Source organism: Pristiophorus japonicus, chromosome 13, assembly GCF_044704955.1.
Source record: "Pristiophorus japonicus isolate sPriJap1 chromosome 13, sPriJap1.hap1, whole genome shotgun sequence".
Classification (NCBI taxonomy): Eukaryota; Metazoa; Chordata; class Chondrichthyes; family Pristiophoridae; genus Pristiophorus; species Pristiophorus japonicus.
In genome coordinates this window covers 169,458,675-169,482,147 of record NC_091989.1, presented here as the reverse complement: position 1 = coordinate 169,482,147, position 23,473 = coordinate 169,458,675, and the positions used below count along the sequence as shown (strand labels likewise).

The 23,473-nt window shown below is 45.2% G+C and overlaps 1 protein-coding gene across 3 annotated transcripts in view; it reads right to left on the bottom strand.

Moving 5' to 3' along the window:
* Positions 1–23,473, bottom strand: part of LOC139278967 (rifampicin phosphotransferase-like) — a 178,810-nt gene that overhangs the window by 53,026 nt on the left and 102,311 nt on the right. For all 3 annotated transcript variants that reach the window (XM_070898258.1, XM_070898256.1, XM_070898257.1), the window contains exons 17-22: positions 22,254–22,371; positions 21,388–21,488; positions 20,508–20,579; positions 8,492–8,598; positions 4,391–4,463; positions 775–870 (exon numbers count right to left, since the gene is read on the bottom strand). In XM_070898258.1, the coding sequence (XP_070754359.1) occupies positions 775–870; positions 4,391–4,463; positions 8,492–8,598; positions 20,508–20,579; positions 21,388–21,488; positions 22,254–22,371 (567 nt within the window). The remainder of the gene's footprint in view (positions 1–774; positions 871–4,390; positions 4,464–8,491; positions 8,599–20,507; positions 20,580–21,387; positions 21,489–22,253; positions 22,372–23,473) is intronic.

The window sequence follows — 23,473 nt, the reverse complement described above, 5'->3', positions numbered from 1 at the left end:
AGACAGTAATCATCGTTGGCGCAGCAGTCCGGGATGCTACCAGTGGGGCATGGCGCTAATGAATTTGCGTCTCCCCTAACACCCGAGCAATTTCATGGGAACCGTAGCACCCTCCCCCGCCCCCCCCCCCCCCTCCGACTCCCCAGGTGAAAACATTTTTGTGCCCCATTAGCACCCCCCAGAGGCGCTAATGGCAAGCACACAATAGGGGAATTTCGACTCCTTTATGCTTATGATAAGAATGTCTAGCGACTAGAAGGGTTATGCGTACCACAGCAAGGCCACGGCACTTTATGTGCATCTAACGTTGTTGATGTATGTTGAAGAAAATGTAGGCTTGTGTCTCTGGACTATGCAATAGCCAGAGACTGCCATATTTGGCAATGGCAGTTCCAGTTTGATAAGAAAACAGTGAATAAATATAAGCATTTTCATTTGTTAAAGCAGCACGAGAAGAAATTCATGCTAAGTTTGCGCGCTCTATCTGTGACTATACTCAGCTTGTACATTGTCTTTTATGCAGAAGCAAAATAATAAAATGGTTATAACCGTAAGACTGAATTCATTACTACATCAGTCAAAAAAAGAAGTTTGTTTTAAAGCAACATTCTTCACTGTCAGTGTGCTGTAAAGTTGTGCTCTGCATCGCGAAATTCCCGTTATAGTCTAAATACATGCATTCATGCTCCACAGGATTGCTGACTCTGTCACAGCAAACTTATGTACAGTAGAAATATATAACAAAGGCTTTTACCGTAAAAAAATAAAACTTACCATTAGATTCATGAATAAATGAGAACAGCAGATGCCCAGGTACTTGTAGTTATAGGGTAAAAAGCAGGGATTTCCTCCAGCTTTATTGGACATTTCCTAGTTAAATGACATTGATGACATATGTAAACATCATTCAATTACAAACAAAATATATTGGCCCAGAAATTGTGGTCCGTATGATGCCATTCCATCTTTGAAACTGACCGCAACTTTGGGATTTGATGCATGTGCAGGTGCTTGTCAAAATCCTGAAGTTGCGGCCTGTCATTCACTGTTACGACACAGGTTACACTGAGCCCCTACCCCTCCCGCCGACCCCCTCCCCCCCGCACCCCACCACCCACAGAGCCGGCAATCTGTGACATCTCTCAAATCAGGTAAACTGACAAAATCTTCTGCTCTTCCGCAGTAATTAGGCTGTTAAATTCTCCACTAAACGTTAAATCCAAAGGGATTAGGTGTAACTGGGGTTTTAACAGCGTATTGACTGCTAAATGGGCTAAGTGGGCCTGAAAAGCTAATTTTAATTTTGTGCAGTGTCAAATTTATCCATTTTAATAAATATTAAAACTTAAAAAAATATATTTCAGGTGTGCCTTTTCCCTGTGTGAGAACCCCAATCTTTGTTTTTCTCTCACGAACATTTTTTTAAAGTTAGAATTTTAAGAGCTTACTGACTTCCTCGTTCGCTGTCTGTGAGAATTCTGCCTTTTGATTGGCTACTTAGACAGCGTGTTGATGGCAGAGCTGGACTCCAGTCGTCTTGGTTAATCCTTGCCACTGGACCAAGACCTAGCTCTGCCAAGCCCGTGTGGTGGCTGGTGTGCAACAAAAAGATCCACGCACAGACATCTTCCACCCTTCGAGATTTAGCTTGGGATCTGGAATATTAGGTCCTTCATTGAAACACCTCTGAATCTTTTGGCGTGGAAGAAGTCATCCTCGATTCGAGGGACTGCCTATGATGATGATGATGACGTCACAGCAGCTCGCACAAGGGGATCCCAACTATACTCCGTTGATTTGAATTGAATGTCAGAAAACCCAAAGTTCTCGACACAGAGATCGTGAGATCCTTGTGCAAAGTTTACTTCGGGGTCAGTGGTGAACGCCTTTGCTTTGCCGCTGACTGAACATTCCGGGCCACTGCCTTTCAATATCTGCATGAACATAAACAATTCCCAAAGCTCTATATTTTCATTCTGTGCTCCAAAATGTAGTGCATATACAATTTACCAATTCGTACCTGTCCCCAGTTGACTTTACATCTAAAGGCACCTTTACCACATTTCTTCTTTGATTCCGTTCCATAGCCACTCACTCCATCTCTCTCCCCAACTCCTGTCTGAGGCTGAACCAGACTGTTTGCAACCTTGGTGTCATATTAGACCCTGAAATGAGCTTTCAACCACATATCCGCAGCATAACTAAGACCGCCTATTTCCGATTCCGTAACATCACCTTTGCCTCAGCTCATCCGCTGCTGAAGCCCTCATCCATGCCTTTGTTATCTCTAGACTTGACTCGTCCAACACCTTCCTGGCTATCCTCCCACATTCTACCCTACATAAAGTAGCGGTGATCCAAAACTCGGCTGCCTGTGTCCTAACTTGCACCAAGTTCCGCACACCCATCACCCCTGTGCTCGCTGACCTACATTGGCTCCCAGTTAGCAACGTCTCGATTTCAAAATTCTCATCACTGTTTTCAAATCCCGCCCTTCCCTATCTCTATAATCTCCTCCAGCCCCACAACCCCACTGAGATCTGCACTCCTCTAATTCTGCCCTCTTGAGCATCACTGATTATAATTGCTCAACCATTGGTGGCGGTGTCTTCTGTTGCCTAGACCCTAAGCTCGGGAATTCCCTGCCTAAAACTCTCCACCTCTCTACCTCTCTTTCCTCTTTCAAGATGCTCCTTATAACATACCTCTTTGGCCAAGTTTTTGGTCATCTGCCCTAATTTCTCCTTATGTGGCTCGGTATCAAATGTTTTGTCTCATAATACTCCTGTGAAGCTTCTTGGGATGTTTCAGTACGTTAAAGGCACTATATAAATATAAATTGTTGTTGTTCTTCAACTAAGGAGGAATTGTAAACAAAGAAAAGAGATACTCCTGAACCACAGAGTCCTGTAAGACAGAAATCATGTCCCTGCGGAGTCATATCCCTGCTGATCAATAAAGAATTCAAGATCTTTGAAGAAACATAGAAACATAGAAAATAGTTGCAGGAGTAGGCCATTCGGCCCTTCAAGCCTGCACCACCATTCAATATGATCATGGCTGATCATGCAACTTCAGTACCCGATTCCTGCTTTCTTTCCATACCCCTTGATCCCTTTAGCCATAAGGGCTACATCTAAATCCTTTTTGAATATATTTAACGAACTGGCCTCAACAACTTTCTGTGGTAGAGAATTCCATAGGTTCACAATTCTCGATGAGTGAAGAAGTTTCTCCTCATCTCGGTCCTGAATGGCTTACCCCCTATCTAAGCCATGGTTCTGGACTTCCCCAACATCTGGAACATTCTTCCTGCATCTAACCTGTTCAATCCCATCAGAATTTTATGTTTCTATGAGATCCCTTCTCATTCTTCTAAATTCCAGTGAATATAAGCCCAGTCTTTCTTCATATGTCAGTCCTGCTATCCCGGGAATCAGTCTGGTGAACCTTCGCTGCACTCCCTCAATAGCAAGAATGTCCTTCCTCAGATTAGGAGAGCAAAACTGCACACAATAGTCAAGGTATGACCTCAACAAGGCCCTGTACAACTGTAGTAAAACCTCCCTGCTCCTATACTCAATTCCTCTTACCATGAAGGCCAACATGCCATTTGCCTTCTTCACCGCCTGCTGTACCTGCATGCCAACTTTCAATGACTGATGTACCATGACACCCAGGTCTCGTTGCACCTCCCCTTTTCCTAATATGTCACCATTCAGATAATATTCTGCCTTCCTGTTTTTGCCACCAAAGTGGATAACCTCACAGTTATCTACATTATACTGCATCTGCCATGACCTGTCCAGGTCGCCCTGCAGCCTCTTAGCATCCTCCTTATAGCTCACACTGCCACCCAGCTTAGTGTCATCTGCAAACTTGGAGATATTACATTCAATTCCTTTGTCTAAATCATTAATGTATATTGTAAATAGCTGGGGACCTAGCACTGAACCTTGCGGTACCCCACTAGTCACTGCCTGCCATTCTGAAAAGGACCCGTTTATTCCTACTCTTTGCTTCCTGTCTGCCAACCAGTTCTCTATCCACGGGGATGACTGAGATGTGATCAAAATTAATCTCAAACGTTACGATTTCAAAAGGTTCTAGAGGGGATACCTAAAATGTTTTGTTGTGGGTTGACTCCAGGGCAATAAGCACTGTATGTTATTAAGAAGCTCACCCACTCCTCAAGCAGAGCAGGCTCAAGGGACCGTATGGCCGACTCCTGCTCCTATTTCCTATGGTCTAATGATGCTATGTTTATAAAAGCGATGATTAAGTCAGTTCTTGAGTCAGTACGAATACCTTGTGGAACACAGTGATGGGAGTGTATTATAACAATGAAATGCAATCCCTCAACAATTACAACCATATCATTCTAACTCACCTGTAATGCGTATTCAATGGCTCTCACAGAGGTGCTTGATGTTAGAGGTGTAATAGCTCCAGGCATCATTTCACTGCAACATCCAAAATATAACTCAATACGTTGCTTTAAAAGCAACAGTCTATAATGGCTTCACTAGAGTTACGAGTTTGACAACAGAAGAGATGTTTTCCTGAATAAGACAGCATAGTAAAAGGGACCAACTGGAGACAGTGTAAACGTAGGAACAATGGGCTCAATTTTTCCCAGTATTTGCGCCATTTTTTTTGGAGCAGGCTGCTTTTTCTGGCCTAACTTAAAAATCCCCAGTTTCCCCAATCAATTTGCACCAGCGTAACTCATTTAGTTAAGTTTTTTTTAGGTACATTTTTTTTCCTCAAAAGGGTGCGTAACCAGCCACCTACACCAATTCTGGCCATTTAGGCAACTTTGGCCAGCTGATAGTTACTCCATTTCTGCTTAAGCCAGCGTATGTGGCCTCGCGAGAAAATTCTAGCAGAGAGTTAAAGAAATCTGCACAGGTAAGTAAATCGGAGGTCATTCGGCCTGGGCTAGGGGCAGGAAGCTGAGCGGACCGGGACAGCCACTCACTCGGGACCAGAGAGGCTCGGCGGGGGAGGGAGCAACCTGACCAGCACTCACTCGGGGGTCACAGACCAGGAAGGTACTCATCACAGCGGAGCAGGAAGGTACCTCACTCGGGGACCGGAGAGGGTCGCAGACAGCTGATCCGAAGGCTTGGTGCCCGGGGAGGGGGAGGGGGGTGGGAAAGTGAGGTCACAAGACTCAAGGAGGTGGGGGGGGGTGAGAGAGGAGAGAATACAAACCTTTGGGAGCTCTACTGCGCATGCGCGGCCATTTCAGCGACGTCAAGAACGTCATGCGCAGAAGGCCCGGCTGCTTTTTCCGGCACTGACCACAGGCTCCACCCCCCTGAGGCGATTGGCCATGCTGCATGGCTCCAAATTACAGCACAAACATCAGGGAAAGTTCGGACATGTTTTTCTGACGCATTTCTTGACCTAAATAAGCGGCGCAACTCTGGCAATACGATAGAAAATGGGCTTGGGGAAAATTGAGCCCATTATCTCACAAGTATGAACATGGTGGCCGCCACCCTCACACAGAAAGACTTGCAGATATGTATAAGTTAGCATATAAAAACAGACAATGCTGGGTATACTCAGCAGGTCAGGCAGCATCAGTGGAGAGAGAAACCAAGTTAATGGGGCAGAACTCCTCGCCTCCCCAGGCCCGTACGAAGTTTCTATGGACCCGGAAAGGCATTGGAAAAGCCGGTTTTCAGCACGCAATGCGCATGCGCTGAAAACCGGCTTTTCCGATCTGTCGAGCTGGAGCTTGACAGATCATTCGCAGATCGGGAGTGAGGACATTTGCTTGGGCAAGATTGCGGGATTTACACATACCTTGCCCAGCAAATGTCCTCAAAATTCTTGCGCCTGATAAAAGCAGACGCATAGCCTACTTTTAAAACATACATAAACACGATAAAATTAAATTAATTAAATACATTTTAGTATTAAATACTCTGCCCACCAAGACAAGTTTATTTAAAACCATAATTAAAAAAACTTTAAAAAAATTGGATATGTTTTTTTTTAAATAAGACATTAATAACTTTAATTTAAATTAATCTTAAATATGTAGTGTATATTTTCTATTTTTTATTCGTGTTTTGGGTGTTTGGGGGGTTTCTCATTCATAATAATGGGAACTACAACTTACGGAGTTCCCATTATTATGAATGAGAAAATACTGTACCTTGATTGGCTGCCCAGAGCCATGTGACTCCAGCTGCAGCTTACGGACGTCCCAACGAGCACGCGCTGTGATGCGCAGGGAGTGAAGGCCCCAGGGTTGGGATCTTGAGCGGGCGAAGCAGGAACAGGTAAGTGCACATTTTTTTTTCCTTTTTTTCAATCGCTTGCCTGTGGGAAGACCCCGACCGGGATTTCTGGGCCAGTGTTTCAGGTTATCAGTTCTGACAAAGGATCATTGACCTGAACTGTTAACTCTGTCTCTCTCCCCACAGATGCTGCCTGACCTGCTGAGTATTTCCAGCATTTTCAGCTTTCCAACATCCGCTGTATTTTGCTTTTGTTATAAGTTAATATATTTGGTTCATAACCGTATCAATCATAATGATGATATGCATTTATACTGCCAAGTGAGCACAGAATTCCAAACAACAAAACTGTTCAGAAGGAATTATGCACACATGGAAATACAATGATGCCCGTAGATTTTTGGATGGATGCAGAAAGCTGAGGTACAGCTGCAGCAGATTTCCTGTTTGTGCCAAAAATATTATGGTCAAATTAAAAATATTAGGAACTCTACTGCTGCTATTACAATACTAAAGAGAAATGACAGCCGGGGTAAATATGTTTTGATGTGAGTGATTCTCATCACATTCAGTAATACACGGGGTTTTGGATTGAACGGAATCCAAGAATGAGATATTAGTTTCCTGTAGCTGGAACACAGTTGGGCTCAAAACAGAATATCTACTTCAGTTCAAACTATTCAATGTTTTTCTTTTTAATAGGTATTACTGAACTGCCACAGTGAAGGAGCATATGGCCAGCCACTGAACTAGGACTAGGTATCGTACTCTGAAAACCCCTTCGATATGCTGTCAAGCTGGTAGCTAGAGAACACTGCAACTACAGCTGGCACAATACTTGCTGCAGTGAAACGTTTTGTAAAGCTATTTTTTTGGATGTTTAATCGTAGTTTTTTATTCAAACGATATAATATCTAAAATTTCAACTGCTAGATGCATTCAGCAATAGAATGGCAGTAATACATTAATAATCCTATCATGATGTACAACTCTGTAAACAATGACAATATAGTGTTGTGTCAGACACATTATCACCGCAACAACACTCCTTTAATAATGAATCTATTTTGTCAAACCTTTTTAAAAACTAAGGGGGCAAAATTCGGTAAAGCCCCGTTTGGGGGCGGTAACCGAGGTGAAGCCGGACTTCCTGCGGCCAGTGCGGAAGTTCTGCCGTGAAATTGGGGTTACCGGCACCAAGAGGAACAGGGGCGCGACAGTAGGAGTGGGGTGCTGTCAGTTTGCGCTTCCGCTAATTCCCGCGCAATGTTGTGGGAGGCGGTTGTACCCCGGAGGCGCAAACGATACGAATTGCTCTCTTTAAAAATCTTTAGAAATTCTACGGTACTGTACTGGTTACACAACGGGGCTGGTTTCCCTCCATTTGATGCCCTGTGTGTGTCTGGTACTGGTGCATTAAGCAGATGAAATTGGAGCGGAGACCATTTTTGGTAGGCTTCTCACCCCCCCTTTGCACTTGGCACACATTTCGTGAGGCAGTTCCGATGTTAGTGGGAAGCTCCCTCCTGAAACAGGAGGATATTTCAATTTTAATGTCAGTGGCACGAAAGTGATGTAAAAACTCCTTCCCGCAGCGTTTTCCTAGGGTTGCGCTGGGTCGCCACCCGAGAAGAGAAAACAGGTGTTGGAGGTTGCCGGATGTGGAAAGGGATGTCTAGTGACCTCTTCAAATCTCCAGACAGGTACACTCTCAATTTTCATGGGCAAACAGGAAGGATTCCCAGGGCTGGAGGCCATGTGACTGCAGTTTTTGACACCAATCAGAGTCCCAGAACCTGACAAGAATTTCCCATTGCACAGGCTTCTGGGACTTGTAGCCGTGCACAATTCCTTTCTTCCAATCTGGGATGCCCACCCATTTACAATCAATATTCCCATCCACGTCAAGACCACCACATGCAAATTACCTGAACCCATAAATTCAGCCGGGCTCAGGTATGCTGAAGTCAGGTGGGTCTCTGTGTACCAGTGCCATTGCTTGTACACAAGCGTAGAAACCCTGTAACATGGTTTGCAAGACAATTAAAAAGAGAAGGCTGAATGGTTTGAATGTTAAATATTTAAACGTAATTGTGCGCTTTGTGGTATCTCTTCTGCAAATCCAGGAATGAGTACCTTTCAGCCAAATCTTGTTAAGTAAAGCAATTCACAATTGTTCTTTATAAACACATTTGCTACTTTACGATGAAGCAAACTGGAAATAGGTTACATACCCAATGTTTGAGGTTGTCATCCATTCGTAGTTTGTGGACAAGGCGGAGTCAAACTCGTGCATCAGCTCAAACTCGGACTCAGTGTTAAATGTCGTTATTGGCCTGGCCTGAAAGATTAAAGATCATAACCAGAAATACATTACTTAAAGGAATTGGCTATTTGAATTGTGTAAAAATTATTTATTTCTCTGTTATCTCAGCCTGTGTGTAATGTAACTCTACTCCGAGACTGTAATGTACTTACTGAGAATGAACTGAACATTATACGTTCCCTTCCAAAACCCTGCAGTTTAGTGGCACAACAGTTCGCCTGTTCAATTGTGGGAGCTTCCCATCATAAATTGAATAAAATTGCACCGTAAGTTAGTTTTTAAAGAATAATAAAGGATGAACTGTATTTTTTTTTGCATTTCAGAGATGGAGATTAATTGCTCAAGTTTCACTCTTGCAGTATATGTGGGTACAGTAGTGTAGTGGTTAAACTGTGGGTTTGAGAATTTGAATCCGGTGTCTGTAAAAGTGACCATGAAGCTGTCGCATTGTTGTAAATGCAACTGCTTCCCGAATGTCCTTTAGGGAAGGAAACGGTCTGACCTATATGTGACTCCAGTTCCACACCAACTTTGTTGACGATGTCCCCTAAAGAGGCTGGAAAACCACTCAGTTGTATCAAACTCAGGACAACTAGGGATGCGCAATACATGTCGGCCTTACCAGTGATGCCCACATCCCAAGAATGAATAAAAAGAACTAATAGAGTGGATAAGGGAGAACCAGTGGATGTGGTGTATTTGGACTTTCAAAAGGCTTTTGACAAGGTCCCATACAAGAGATTAGTGTGCAAAATTAAGGCATATGGTATTGGGGGTAATGTATTGACATGGATAGAGAACTGGTTGGCAGACAGGAAGCAAAGGGTGGGAATAAACGGGTCCTTTTCAGAATGGCAGGCAATGACTAGTGGGGTGCCGCAAAGTTCAGTGCTGGGACCCCAGCTATTTACAATATACATTAATGATTTAGACAAAGGAATTGAATGTAATATCTACAAGTTTGCAGATGACACTAAGCTGGGTGGCAGTGTGAGCTGTGAGGAGGATGCTAAGAGGCTGGAGGGTGACTTGGGCAGGTTAGGTGAATGGGCAAATGCATGGCAGATGCAGTATAATATGGATAAATGTGAGGTTATCCACTTTGGTGGCAAAAACAGGAAGGCAGATTATTATCTGAATGGTGACAGATTAGTAAAAAAGGAGGTGCAATGAGACCTGATGTCATGGTACATCAGTCACTGAAGGTAGGCATGCAGGTACAGCAGGCAGTAAAGAAAGCAAATGGCATGTTGACCTTCATAGCGAGAGGATTTGAGTAAAGGAGCAAGGAGGTCTTACTGCAGTTGAACAGGGCATTGGTGAGACCGCACCTTGAGTATTGTGCACAGTTTTGGTCTCCTAAACTGAGGAAGGACGTGCTTGCTATTGAGAGAATGTAGCGAAGCTTCATCAGAATAATTCCCGGGATGGCAGCACTGACATATGAAGAAAGATTGGATCGGCTAGGCTTATACTCACTTGAATTTAGAAGAGAGGGGATCTCATAGAAACATATAAAATTATGACAGGACTGGACAGGCTAGATGCAGGAAGAATGTTCCCGATGTTGGGGAAGTCCAGAACCAGGGGTAAAAGTCTAAGGATAAGGGGTAAGCCATATAGGACCGAGATGAGGAGAACCTTTTTCATCTAGAGAGTGGAGAACTTGTGGAATTCTCCACCACAGAAAGTTGTTGAGTCCAGTTCATTGGATATATTCAAGAAGGAGTTAGATGTTGCCTTTACGGCTAAGGGGATGAAAGGGTATGGAGAAAGAGCAGGAATGGGGTACTGAAGTTGTATGATCAGCCATGATCATATTGAATGGTGGTGCAGGCTCGAAGGGCCGAATGGCCTGCTCCTGCACCTATTTTCTATGTTTCTATGTTTCTATCTCTGAACCCCTTAAACCTGGAGAAACTGGAGAAATACCACCAACGATGTCTCTGTAAGATCCTACAAATCCCCTGGGAGGACAGACGTACCAACATTAGCGTCCTTGTCCAGGCCAATATTCCCAGCATTGAAGCACTGACCACACTTGATCAGCTCTGCTGGGCAGGCCACGTCGTTCGCATGCCACACACGAGACTCCCAGAGCAAGCGCTCTACTCGGAACTCCTACACGGCAAACGAGCCAAAGGTTGGCAGCGGAAACGTTACAAGGACACTCTCAAAGCCTCCCTGATAAAGTGCAACATCTCCACTGACACCTGGGAGTCCCTGGCCAAAGACTGCCCTAAGTGGAGGAATTGCATCTGGGAGAGCGCTGAGCTCCTCGAGTCTCACCTATGACAAAGACTGTCGTTCTCGTATTGGACTGTACAGCCACCTAAGGACTCATGTTAAGAATGGAAGCAAGTCTTCCTCGATTCTGAGGGACTGCCTATGATGATGAATGTGTTACTCAACCTTCCCATTTTCAGTTCTGTGTAACTATGTAAACATGTTCCATTTTATGATTACTAATCAATTGCATGACAAAACCACTTAATCCCACAGAGCCAGCTACCATAGTGGAAATCTCCTTTATGAGGTTGAAATGTACACACATGTTAAACAAATCTGTCTGTTGCAGCTCTTAATAGGGAACTTTTGTGCCCCGTTCTAGGTGCTGTTTATTCCATTAGTCTATTCATAGCAACGCACATAGGACTAAAAATTCGGAGGCTTCGCGCCAACCGTTACCAGCAAAAAGCTGCGTAAAGACAGCGGCTGCCATTCTTTCGCCACAGCTGGTGCTGGTAAGATCCATCATACTGCAAACTGAAATGAGGGAGAGGTGACGTCAGTTGGCGTGTAGCGACGACTTAGCCTCTCAACGGTGAACTTGGACCTTCGCGCTGAGTTCAACGCTGGGTCCTAAGCTCGCCATGTAAACCTAGCATGCAGCAAATTGACAGAGACTCTGTCAGCACTTCTTAAAAGGACACACATACATCTTTCAGGTAAGTTTGCATTTATGCTTTTGAACTTTTTTTTATTTTATTGAAGTAGTGGCTTGCTGCAATACATGTTAAAAGTTTTTTCAAGTGTGTAGGGAGTGCTGCTTGACACTTGCAAGACCTCGGAGGGTAAAGGCCACTGGGAAGACACAAAATTCAGCAGGTCAGGCAACATCCGTGGAGAGAAAAGAGTTCTCGTCACATAAAAACATAAAAATAGGTGCAGGAGTAGGCCATTCGGCCTTTCGAACCTGCACCACCATTCAATAAGATCATGCCTGATCATTCACCTCAGTACCCTTTTCCTGCTTTCTCTCCATACCCCTTGATCCCTTTAGCCATAAGGGACATATCTAACTCCCTCTTGAATATATCCAATGAACTGGGATCAACAACTCTCTGTGGTAAGGAATTCCACAGGTTAACAACTCTCTGAGTGAAGAAGTTTCGCCTCATCTCAGTCCTAAATGGCTTACCCCTTATCCTTAGACTATATCCCCTGGTTCTGGACTTCCCCAACATTGGGAACATTCTTCCTGCATCTAACCTGTCCAGTCCCATCAGAATTTTATATGTTTCTATGAGATCCCATCTCATCCTTCTAAACTCCAGTGAAGGTGGCCAAGGGCTCAGCCATGCCCCTGCCAAGAATGGCCTGCACCGTCTCCACCAAGGGTGTGAGGTGAGGCTAGGAATGGAAGGTGTGCCTCGAGATTGGTACAGGTTGTGAGTGTTTGTGGGGGGAGGGTGTCATGCATTGAGCAGTGTGTGAGGCTAGTGGTGCAGTTGGTAGGAGACGGCTTTTGAAGATGCATTCACTGATCGTGACCACTGGTCTGAGGACATGAAGCTTCTTTGGACACTGGAGCAAGGTAGTGGGGGTAACAATGCTGGCAGTGACGCCCTCGATGATGTGGTCCCACATCATACTTTCGGCAGGGCCTCCTGACCCATGCGAGTACTGGACCTCTCTTTGCAGTGTTGACACCCTGCACAAAGCTGTAGTGCTGCGTGCGAAACCCTGGGTGCCCCTTCCCTGGCTTGCTGAGGCATTTGTGTTAGTGCTGAATCACTTTTACATTTTTTGATATTCGGAAGAGAATTCAGCTTTAAAGGATATCTTTTTAATGTTAATATTTGTTAAAAGGCAATATGGGCTGAAAACTGTTTTTTCACTTCATTTTTATTTTTATCAGTTCAGAAGGCATTGCCCTTTCAATGCATTGCCCTTTTAATTTCCCACAATGCATAGCAAACTCATTGCCTCATTTCCAGAGGCTGTGAGAAGCTAGAACGCCACTTCTGGACGGGAATTTCGACTCCCATGCCTGCACTAACGCCACCAGGAGGACGTTACACAGTAAGTTCGTGCTGGCTAAAAATCTTTAGCCCCAGCGCGAATCTTTCTCTTGTAGCGCTTCGTCTATTTTCAATGGCCGTTAACCCAGGGCCGCGGTGACACCGGCAATTCGCGTGCTGGCCACAAATCTTTAGCCTATATTGTTTTAAACAAAATTTAAAATTCTGACACTAGAAATCCCGATAAATAAACCAATGGTGCTGAATGCTGAATAATGCAATGAAATTGCTTGACCAAATAATACTGCATTCGTTAGAATTGAAATGTGTAACTTTATGATTGTGCTGTCTTCAGGCAGTACGGACTGTCTAATCGAAAACATTTACAACCCACAGCAGTTATTCTGGCCTTCAGATAGGTAAACCCAAAATACAAGATTTCTTGTGATCCGTATTCTGGTATTTTAATACATGGAATTGTTGGCTTGGGCTGGTATGTAGGGTCGAAAGTGACATCTCATTTGGTGTGCTAAATTTTGAAAAGTTGAACAAGTAGCGCCAGGCACTAATCATTCTGACCTCCCAGTAACTTGCCTGTTAGCGCTCCAAGAAAGAACTGGAGCACTAAATCAAGCACTATTGACCTCACTAGGGTGCTACAGGGGCGCTACCTGCAGAGCGATAATGGATTTCAGGTGCAATGCATTCAGGAATCATCATTCACACTGGCTCCTTCCAGCTCTTAAAGGGGAGGTTACATTATTCTGCACAACCTCATTCTCAACATTGCTGGCTCTGAACGTGACCTCCAAACAACTCAACCACTTATTCTCATGGCTGATCCCAGTCCCAGGGAGAGAGCTCATCATGTCAGCGACCAGGCATTGGAAGCATTGGTCTTGGCAGTGGAAAGAAGGAGGGCAGTGCTGTTCCTGGCCACTGGCAGGAGGCAATTGCCCTAGGTCTTCAGGGCAATATGGAGGGAAGTGGCCCAGATGGTCTCGGTCAGCAGTGTGGTCAGCAGGAGCCTCTCACAGTGCCGTAAAAAATTCAACAACCTGACTCGAGTGGTCTGGGTGAGTAGATGCTTCAACAGGTCCGATATACCAGCATCTGAACCTCAGTCTGTACACACTGCACAAACCACTACATCCTCACCACTCACCCACCAAGCATCTCCACCTACTAAAACTCACATCCACATCTCAAGCCTTGCTTACAATCATAGCTATTCAACTACAGCAGGCACATCTCCCAAACACATAGCTGCACTCTCACTCACACTTTCATTTCTCTTGCAGGCCAAGATGGCCCACAATAATAGGGAACAGCAAAGAACAAGCGGGGCTGATGCGGACATCCAACACCTTACAGACCTGGAGGGGTAGGTGCTGAGAGTCATTGAGGGGAGGTAGTGAGCGCCGTGGCCGGTGGAAATATCGACCCCCTTGGGGGCAACAACGATATGTTCATTCTCTCTCCCACTTCCCCCTCACATCAAAAGCCTTTCCCACTTTCCAACTCCTGAAACTGTCTGCATTCCTTGCTCCATTCTTGCCCCCCTGCCCTCACCTTAATGCGAGTCGTGCCTTTAGGCTTTCAGGTAGTCAGCAACCAGATAACCAGCCTGTCCCTGAGCCTCCCAGTGAGAGTGAGGTGGGAGAAGAGGAGCAAAGCACCTCGTCACTGCATGTCTGACCCACAGGCACCACCTCAGCTACTGGCACAACACGATCTTTAGAGGCAAGTTTAGTTGCGGGCTCTGCACTGGGTGATGCACCGGGGTCTGGCGGTCTGCAGCAAGGCCAGGGGGAAAGGGTAGCTCAGGAGCCAGCACCCCAGAAGGCAAGTTCGCACATGAGTTCTGCTGCACAGGACTCAGACAAGGATCCCGATAGGGAGGCGTTCACAAGAATGGTGATGAGCATGCACACGGAGATCATAAGAGCAATGGCAAGGGTGCCCGAGAACCTCTCGGCAATGGTAAGGAGCGTGGAGGAGTCCGCCTCCAACATTACACAGAGCTCTGCGCACACCGTGGAGCCCATCATTTCCACTCTGCAGAGGATGGTGGACTCCCAGAGAGACCTAGGGGACCCAGACCTCATGACATGTGTCATAGGCAATGTGGCAGCTTCCATTGCAGCACAGGCAGAAGTCAGGCTACGTCTTAGTGCTGCAATGCAGTCGATGGTTGGTGGCATTGAGTCTCAGACTGCTCTCATGCAGTCTCAGCTGGATGCCACGTGAGCTCTGACTGCTGCCATCACTGCTGCGTCCTCCACAGCCCACCGAGGATCTTGCTGTGTCACAGCAGGCCAGCGATCTGAGCTCCAGCAGATTGGTGGAGGTACTGATTGTCTGTCAATGTGTCAGTCATGCAGGAAGCCACTGTCCTCTCTCAGGGTGACAGCATTCCTGATCCCACCACTGCCACTCTGCCATTGCCCTTGTCGCTGCCTGTCATCCAGCCAGCCCAGTTTGCCGCCGCCCAACCTGAGGTGGTGTAGTATACAGACGGGCCTTCCAGGCCCAGAGTTGGTCGAGGGCGTCCTGCAGGGCCATCTGTAGTCTCTGGCACCGACACTCAGCAGCCTTCCACCAGCTGTGCTGCAGCCACCGGGGACATACTTGGCAGGAGCAGTAGATTAGGAAAAGGCACAGTAAAGAGGGGAAGTAAGGGTTTGCACAAGGGTGATTAGTTAATATTGTTGTTGAATATATGTCTTTACTGAATTTTGATCAATTTATTATGGAATGTTGCAGCTCTGTGACCACCTCCTTGGTGAAGTGGAGCCTTCTAAGACACTGCTCCTCAGTTAAATTTATGCGAGAGAAGTGCTCCCGGAATAAGGGGATCAAGGGGTATGGAGAGAAAGCAGGAAAGGGGTACTGAGGGAATGATCAGCCATGATCTTATTGAATGGTGGTGTAGGCTTGAAAGGCCGAATGGCCTACTCCTGCACCTATTTTCTATGTTTCTATGTTACATTGTGAGGGTAAAAGGCCTTCTGTTGAGAGCTCTGTTGGCCTTCCTCCCTCTGGCCACATTTTGCGTTCATTCTCTGTGCCCCTGCTGCCTCTGACATAGACTCTGGAGTGCGAGGTCCAGTGCCAGTACAGCCCCCATTAACATATGCAAGTGTAGGACTTCGAAACCTCAGCAGAATGAAATTGACAATTGTTTCGCAGGCAGAACACTGCTGAAAGTAAGAAATGCTGAACTCACTGAAAACGGCGGTTTTGCTATATGAAGTCGATAAGGCAGCATTGATTAGCGACTAAAAATAAACCAGATGTTGATCCCTTTAAAATACTACAGTGACCATCCGAATGCATACTGCGTGCTCTTCCTGTCGTTGTTCCTGCCCGGTGCTAAGGCAGGGGGTGAGAGTCAATTTTACATCCGTGGCAGTCACGCGGCATTGTGGACTTTATGATGTCGTGATCTGCGAGGCACTCAAGGCCCTGACGCTATGGTTCAGTGCCAGCGCTAAACCGGTACTGACATTTTCAGGCGTCGCTGCATTCGTCGAGCCCGGTCGCTAACCCCTTCGCGCCCCGTTAGCGTCCCCCCCCAGGCACTAATGGGAGGCGCTAAGCAGCGGAATTTCGCCCCCTATGTCCCTGACTGCTTTGCAACCACATCTTGCTAGATTCCACCTTGCTGAGGAAACAACTGCGGCCATGTCAATAATGACTTTCCTTTCCCAAATACCTGTGCAGTATTAAGTTCATGTGCCTCCCATCCCACAATTGCGTTTAACCGTAGAACCATAGAGGTTTGTGACACAGAAAGAGGCCAGTTCACTGTGTTTGCGTCACCTCTTTGCTCAAGCAATCACTAACTATTCTCACTGCCCTACCTTCTTCCTATGACCCAGTAAATTCCTTGGCTTCAAATGTTTATTTACTGTTCCCTGAAAAGATGCAATAGTCTTTGCTCCATTACTCCCTGGGGCAAAGCATCGCATTCTCTAACAATTATAGACAAAGACATTTCTGCTAACCTCGCTCCTCAATCTCTGAGTGACATTTAGTATTCTTGCTTATTTTTCAACAATCATTTTTCTTCCCTTTCTTCTTCTAAAAACATTGACTTCGGCTTAGATACAGTTCCATGCAGCTCTGGGATCTTGCCCAAGTAGTCATTTTTCTGGTGCCTCAGCCAAGTGACTGTTATTCATGTATGAGCCTTGACAGTGAGTATCAGCAGGTGGCAGATTAGTTAAAAGAGACATTGTGTCCTGACACCCACACATCTGCATTTCCAGCAGGAGTTACTAGATAGTGCTCGTGAGCAGGAGTCCAGGCTGATTATCCACTCCGTAACCCGTGGGTACCGAGGCTACTTCTACCACCATTCCTGCCGTTATGGCTGTGATCAGTTTCATCAGCCCGGTCCAGGAATCGCACCAGGCGTCTTTTTGGACTATGCCACATATTCATAGAAATCATAGAAATTTACAACACAGAAGGAGGCCATTTCGGCCCATCCTGTCTGCGCTAGCCAACAAAGAGCTATCCAGCCTAATCCCACTTTCCAGCGCTTGGTCCGTAGCCCTGTAGGTTATGACACTTCAAGTGAACATCCAAGTACTTTTTACATGTGGGGAGGGTTTCTGCCTCTACCACCCTTTCAGGCAGTGAGTTCCAGACCGCCATCAGGCATTTCTCCTCAAATCTCCTCTAAACCATCCACCAATTACTTTAAATCTATGCCCCCTGGTTGTTGACCCCTCTGCTATGGGAAATATCCACTTCTTATCCACTTTATCGAGGCCCCTCATAATTTTGTACATCTGCCTTGTTAGCTCTCCCCAAATGCATTCATTACCTCACACTTCTCCGGATTGAATTCCATTTGCCACTGTTCTGCCCACCTGATCAGTTCATTGATATCTTCCTGCAGTCTACAGCTTTCTTCTTTTCAGTATCATCTGCAAACTTCTTAACATACCCCCAACATTCAAGTCTAAATCATTGAAATATATCACAAAAAGCAAGGGACGTAGTACTGAGCCTTGCAGAACCCCACTGGAAACAGCCTTCCAGTCACAAAAATACACATCAAACATTACCCTTTGTTTCCTGCCTCTGAGCAAATTTTGGATCCAACTTACCCCTTTGCCCTGGATCCCATGGGCTTTTAGAACATAAGAAATAAGAACAAGAGTAGGCCATATGGCCCCACGATGGCTGATCTGATCATGGACTCAGCTCAACTTCCCCGCCCGCTCCCCATAACCACTTATCATTTAAGAAACTGTCTATTTCTGTCTTAAATTTATTCAATGTCCCACAGCTCTTTGAGGCAGCGAATTCCCCTGAATTACAACCATCTTAGAGAAGAAATTTCTCCTCATCTCTGTTTTAAATGAGCGGCCCCTTATTCTAAGATCGTGCCCCCTAGTTCTAGTCTCCCCCATCAGTGGAAACATTCTCTCTGCATCCACCTTGTCAAGCCCCCTCATAATCTTATACGTTTTGATAAGATCACCTCTCATTCTTCTGAACGCCAATGAGTAGAGGCTCAACCTACTCAACCTTTCCTCATAAGTCAACCCCCTCATCCCCGGAATCAATCTAGTGAACCTTCTCTGAACTGCCTCCAAAGCAAGTATATCCTTTCGTAAATATGGAAACCAAAACTGCACGCAGTATTCCAGGTGTGGCCTCACCAATACCTTGTATAGCTGTAGCAAGACTTCCCTGCTTTTATACTCCATCCCTTTTGCAATAAAGGCCAAGATACTATTGGCCTTCCTGATCACTTGCTGTACCTGCATACTATCCTTTTGTGTTTCATGCACAAGTACCCAGGTCCCGCTGTACTGCGGCACTTTGCAATCTTTCTCCATTTAAATAATAACTTGTTCTTTGATTTTTTTCTGCAAAAGTGCATGACCTCACACTTCCCAACATTATACTCCATCTGACAATTTTTTGTCCACTCACTTAGCCTGTCTGTCCTTTAGCAGATTTTTTGTGTCCTCCTCACACATTGCTTTTCCTCCCATCTTTACTTTTGTGATCAGTCTGCCATGTGGGACCTTATCAAAAACCTTACTAAAATCCATATACACTCCATCAAATGCACTATGCCCGTCGACCCTCCTTGTTACCTCCTCAAAAAATTCAATCAAGTCAGTCAGACACGAACTTCCCTTGTCGACTGTCCTTGATTAATCTGTGTCTTTCGAAATGAAGATTTATCCTATCCCTCAGAACTTTTTCCAATAATTTTCCCACCATTGAGGTTCGGCTGACTGGCCTGTAATTACTTGGTCTATCTCTTTCTCCCTTTTTAAACAAAGGTGCAACATTAGCAGTCCTCCAGTCCTCTGGCACCACACCTGCAGTCAGAGGAGATTGAAAATGATTGTCAGAACCGTTGCTATTTCCTCTTTTGCTTCTCTTAACAGCCTGGGATACATTTCATCTGGGCCTGGGGATTTATCCATTTTCAAAGCTGCTAAACCCCTCACTACTTCCTCTCTTACTATGTTTGTGTGAATCCCACGGAACCATTAGCTTGCCCTGTGAAATTTGAAATGGGGAAAAGTGGTAGGATTTCCGCATCCCATCCAATTAGTTCTGCTCAGAGCGACCAATGTTAAACCCATAATGCAAAATAGCTTCAGTTTGGCAAAGGTCAGATAAAGCAATTGCAAAATTTGGTATTAGTCTACTGCTGAATGGACTATCTAGGCTTAAGACTGGTTGATCTACACCTTCTCCAGATACTATTAGCTTTTTTGTGTCACACTTGTTCAAAAATATATTCTCCTCATCCGTTCCATTTCTAGATCAACACTGAGCTGCTACTGAGAAGCAGCTCAATGAAGGCAAGTCTGGCGTAACACTCAGTCAGGCCATGAATTCCTGTATCTCTTTCGCTGACTGAATAGTCAGGAACCTAGTGATCAAAATCATTTTTCTTCGTGAATACCATCAAAAAATTGGTTACTATATTATATTGCTAGGTATTCTTTAAAATTATAAAAGGTTTTGATAGCATGGATACAGAGAGAATGTTTCAACTTGTGGGGAAGAACATAATTAGAGGCCATCAATATAAGATAGTCACCAAGAAATCCAATGGCGAATTCAGAAGAAAATTCTTTATCCAGAGAGTGGTGAGAATGTGGAACTCGCAATCACAGGGAGTAGTTGAAGCAAATAGTATAGATGCATTTAAGGGTTGGTTAGATAAGCATATGAGGGAGAAGGGAATAGAGGGTTATGCTGATAGTGTTAGATGAGGAAAGACGGGAGAAGGCTCGAGTGGAGCATAAATGCCGGCATGGACTGGTTGGGCCAAATGATCCGTTTCTGTGCCGTATATCCTACATAATCCTATGTAAAAATAACCAACATTTAATTATCATTTTCCATGAGGTGATTGCAGAGTTCACCGTCACTGAACAACGCTATAATTTCAAGGTTGGGTGACATTCATTCAATTACGTAGCAGAAAAATAAGTTGCTCAGTGTCGATCTGCAAAACACATGGGAGAAAGTGATGGGCCCACAAATTAGGGGCTCACCCTAATTCCTGATCTGCGCTCTTGGTGTATGAAGCTCTGCACTGAGAGCAGAAGAGGTTTATCCCTTTCAGCTTGAGCTAGAGATAGAGCACTTAGTGCAGTTGTTTGATTTTAGAATGAACCGTCTCACCTGCAGTAAATAAATGTTTACGCCTTGTACTGCCCACTCAATATCTCTTGCATTTCCATATGCTTTTTCCACCTGGTGTACAAGAAACATATAAAATATTAATGAATTCATGCATTTCTCAACAGTTTGATCACTCTTAAACATGCATTTGTTACCTCTAGATTTGTCTATTCCAATGCTAACTTGACTGCCTCCCACCTACCACCCTCCATAAACTTGAGTCCATCCAAAACTCTGCTGTCCTGAGCCTAACTAGCAGCAAGTCGCGTTCACCCATCACCCCTGTGCTTGCTGACCTACATTGGTTCTCAGTCCGGCAACATCTCGATTTTTAAAATTCTCGTCCTTGTTTTCAAGTCCCTCCATGGCCTTGCCCCTCCCTATCTCTGTAATCTCCTCCAGCCCCACAACTGTCTGACATTTCTTCGCTCCTCCAATTCTGGCCTGTTGTGCATCCCCGATTTATATTGCTCTGCCATTGGCGGCTGTGTCTTCATCCCCCTAGGCCCTAAGCTCTAGAATTCTCCTCACTAAACCTCTCTGTCTCTTTTATTAAAATCTCTCTTCTCTTTTAAGACACTACTTAAATCCTACCTCTTTGATCAAGCTTTTGGTCATCTGTCCTAATATCTCCTTATGTCTCAAATTTTGTTTGATAATCGCATCCGTGAACACCTTCTGATGTTTTACTACGTTAAGTAAAGCCAAGTGCCGACGATAATACCTTGACATCTGCTTTCTCTCCATTATTGTTAAATTCCTTTCCAAGCACACACAATATAAAAATATTTATAGAGCATGTTTACTTTTACTGCGTATGGATAAATCAAATTCACTCAAACTAACCAGTTCTAAACGTTCAGAATGAAATAACCCAAACCTGAAAGGCCACTTGTCCTAATCTCAGAATGATGTCCTCAGAGATGCAGCATTTTGCAGCTTCTGAAATTAAAGTCTCTTCAAACACGACCCCACCTCCAACTGCAATTAAACAAATGAAGGATTCTGGCAAATTGTCTGAGCAAAATTTCATTGGCACTAATTTTACCTTTCCACAGCTAAAGCAAACTGACAGAGCCATTGTAGAGTTTCCGCATTCAAATTGGGTTAAGACTCACGGGCCCCAATATTTACTGGGTCGGGGGTGATCGGGGGGAGGGGGAGTCAGGGGTGACTGCGGGGGGTGACCGCGGGGGATCGGGGGTGATCCGGGAGTTGGGGGGTGAGGGGGAGGTCAGGGATGATTGCGAGTGATCGATGGGGAGGCGGGGGGGGGGGGTCTGTAATGTGGGGGTTTCTGAGGGAGATAATAGGGATAGGATGTGAGGTTGCGGGTTTACAGTTTTGGCTGCGAGGAAACACTTCTGCTCCTCTTGGCCCACAAGCAGTGTTGTAAATGCACTTACCTTATGGATCCAACCTTTTTCACCTTTTATCTGTCGAGTTTCTCGAGGCTTGGGAAACCCTAATGACAGCGGTAAAAAATCTAAACCTTGCTAAAATGAAGAAAAACAGCCTCCGTAAAATATTTCAATGACTGACCCGTCTCATGCGAGCAACTTGGTTGCCCTCCCCTTGTTCACTAAAACTGGAAGTGTGGGGATTTGAGGCGGGTTTGACATTTTTTTCATTTTAATATCACGCCTGACCCAAACCCACCAATTTTTTTTGTGGGGGGGGGGGTGTTTAAAATGACCCCCACAGCTGGTGAAAGTCAATAGGTGCCAGTCTGTCTCCAGTACCCACCTGCCTGTAGTACCTGCTGCTGCTTTGAGCCAACTTCCTTCTTGATGATCTGACATTTTCCTTTCAAACTGCACGAGAGGGTGATGGTGTCAGGGTCTGAATGGCCACTCACCACAGACTGGAACAAAATAAGGAAAATACAGTAAAAATTTGTCTGCACAAATCTGCATAGGCTGCCTGTTCAAGAGATGTGACATGGACGGGCTATTTAAGAGAGGTGATTGCTTTAAGACAGCAATCCTTCATGATCTTCTGCTTCATAGGGCCCAAGTTTCCACATGATTTGCACCTGATTTTTAGGAGCAACTGGTGGAGAACGGACTATCTTAGAAATCACAATTTTCCACATTTTTTTTTCTGCAGTTCTAGTTTGGAACAGAATTTTTTCTTCAAAAGGGGGCATGTCCGGCCACTGACGCCTGATTTGAAAGTTTCCACAGTGAAAACGTACTCCAAACTAACTTAGAATGGAGCAAGTGAAGATTTTTGTAGAACTGAAAAAACCTGTTCTGCACATTAAAAAATCAGGCGCAGGTTACAAATTAGGCGTCCAGAACGAGGTGGGGGGGGAGGGGGGGGGAAGGGAAGTCATTAAATTCTATAATAAATCCTTATTTATACTTCTACAAATATTATACAAATAAATCCAACCTGAATAAACATTTATAAGCAAAGAAAAGATTAAATAAACCATCTTCCTACCTGTGTGAAAGTGCTTCAGCCAGGGAGAATTCTGCAGCCGTTCGTTCCCGCAGAGCGGGAGGGGGGGGGGGAGGAGGAGACAGCCATTCGTTCCCGGGGGAAGGAGACAGTGAGAAGGCTGCAAGAAGCCTCAGTGCTGATGTGCTGATGGCAATGTGCTTTTATTAAAAAATGTTCAAAAATTAAACAGCTACAAAGAACTACAAAAATGGCCGAGTGCCAATGTTTCCTTCACACTGCGCGTGCGCGAACGCTCCAACGCGCACGCGCAGCGTTGCCGGCAGGAAAAAAATGAATTTAAATGGTACCCGCCCCCTCCCACTTACAAAATCGGCGCGAGTGTAGGCTCCGCCCCCCCGGGCGCCGTGCCAAGCAGACAAGGAGCTGCAGGGCGCTCGAGAATAGCGCGGTTTTTTTTAGGCGCCATTTTAGGCGAGAAAAACGGGCGCCCAGCTCGGAGGGGCGCCCGTTTTTTATCGTGTGGAAACTTGGGCCCATAGAGTGGATAGGAAGGACCT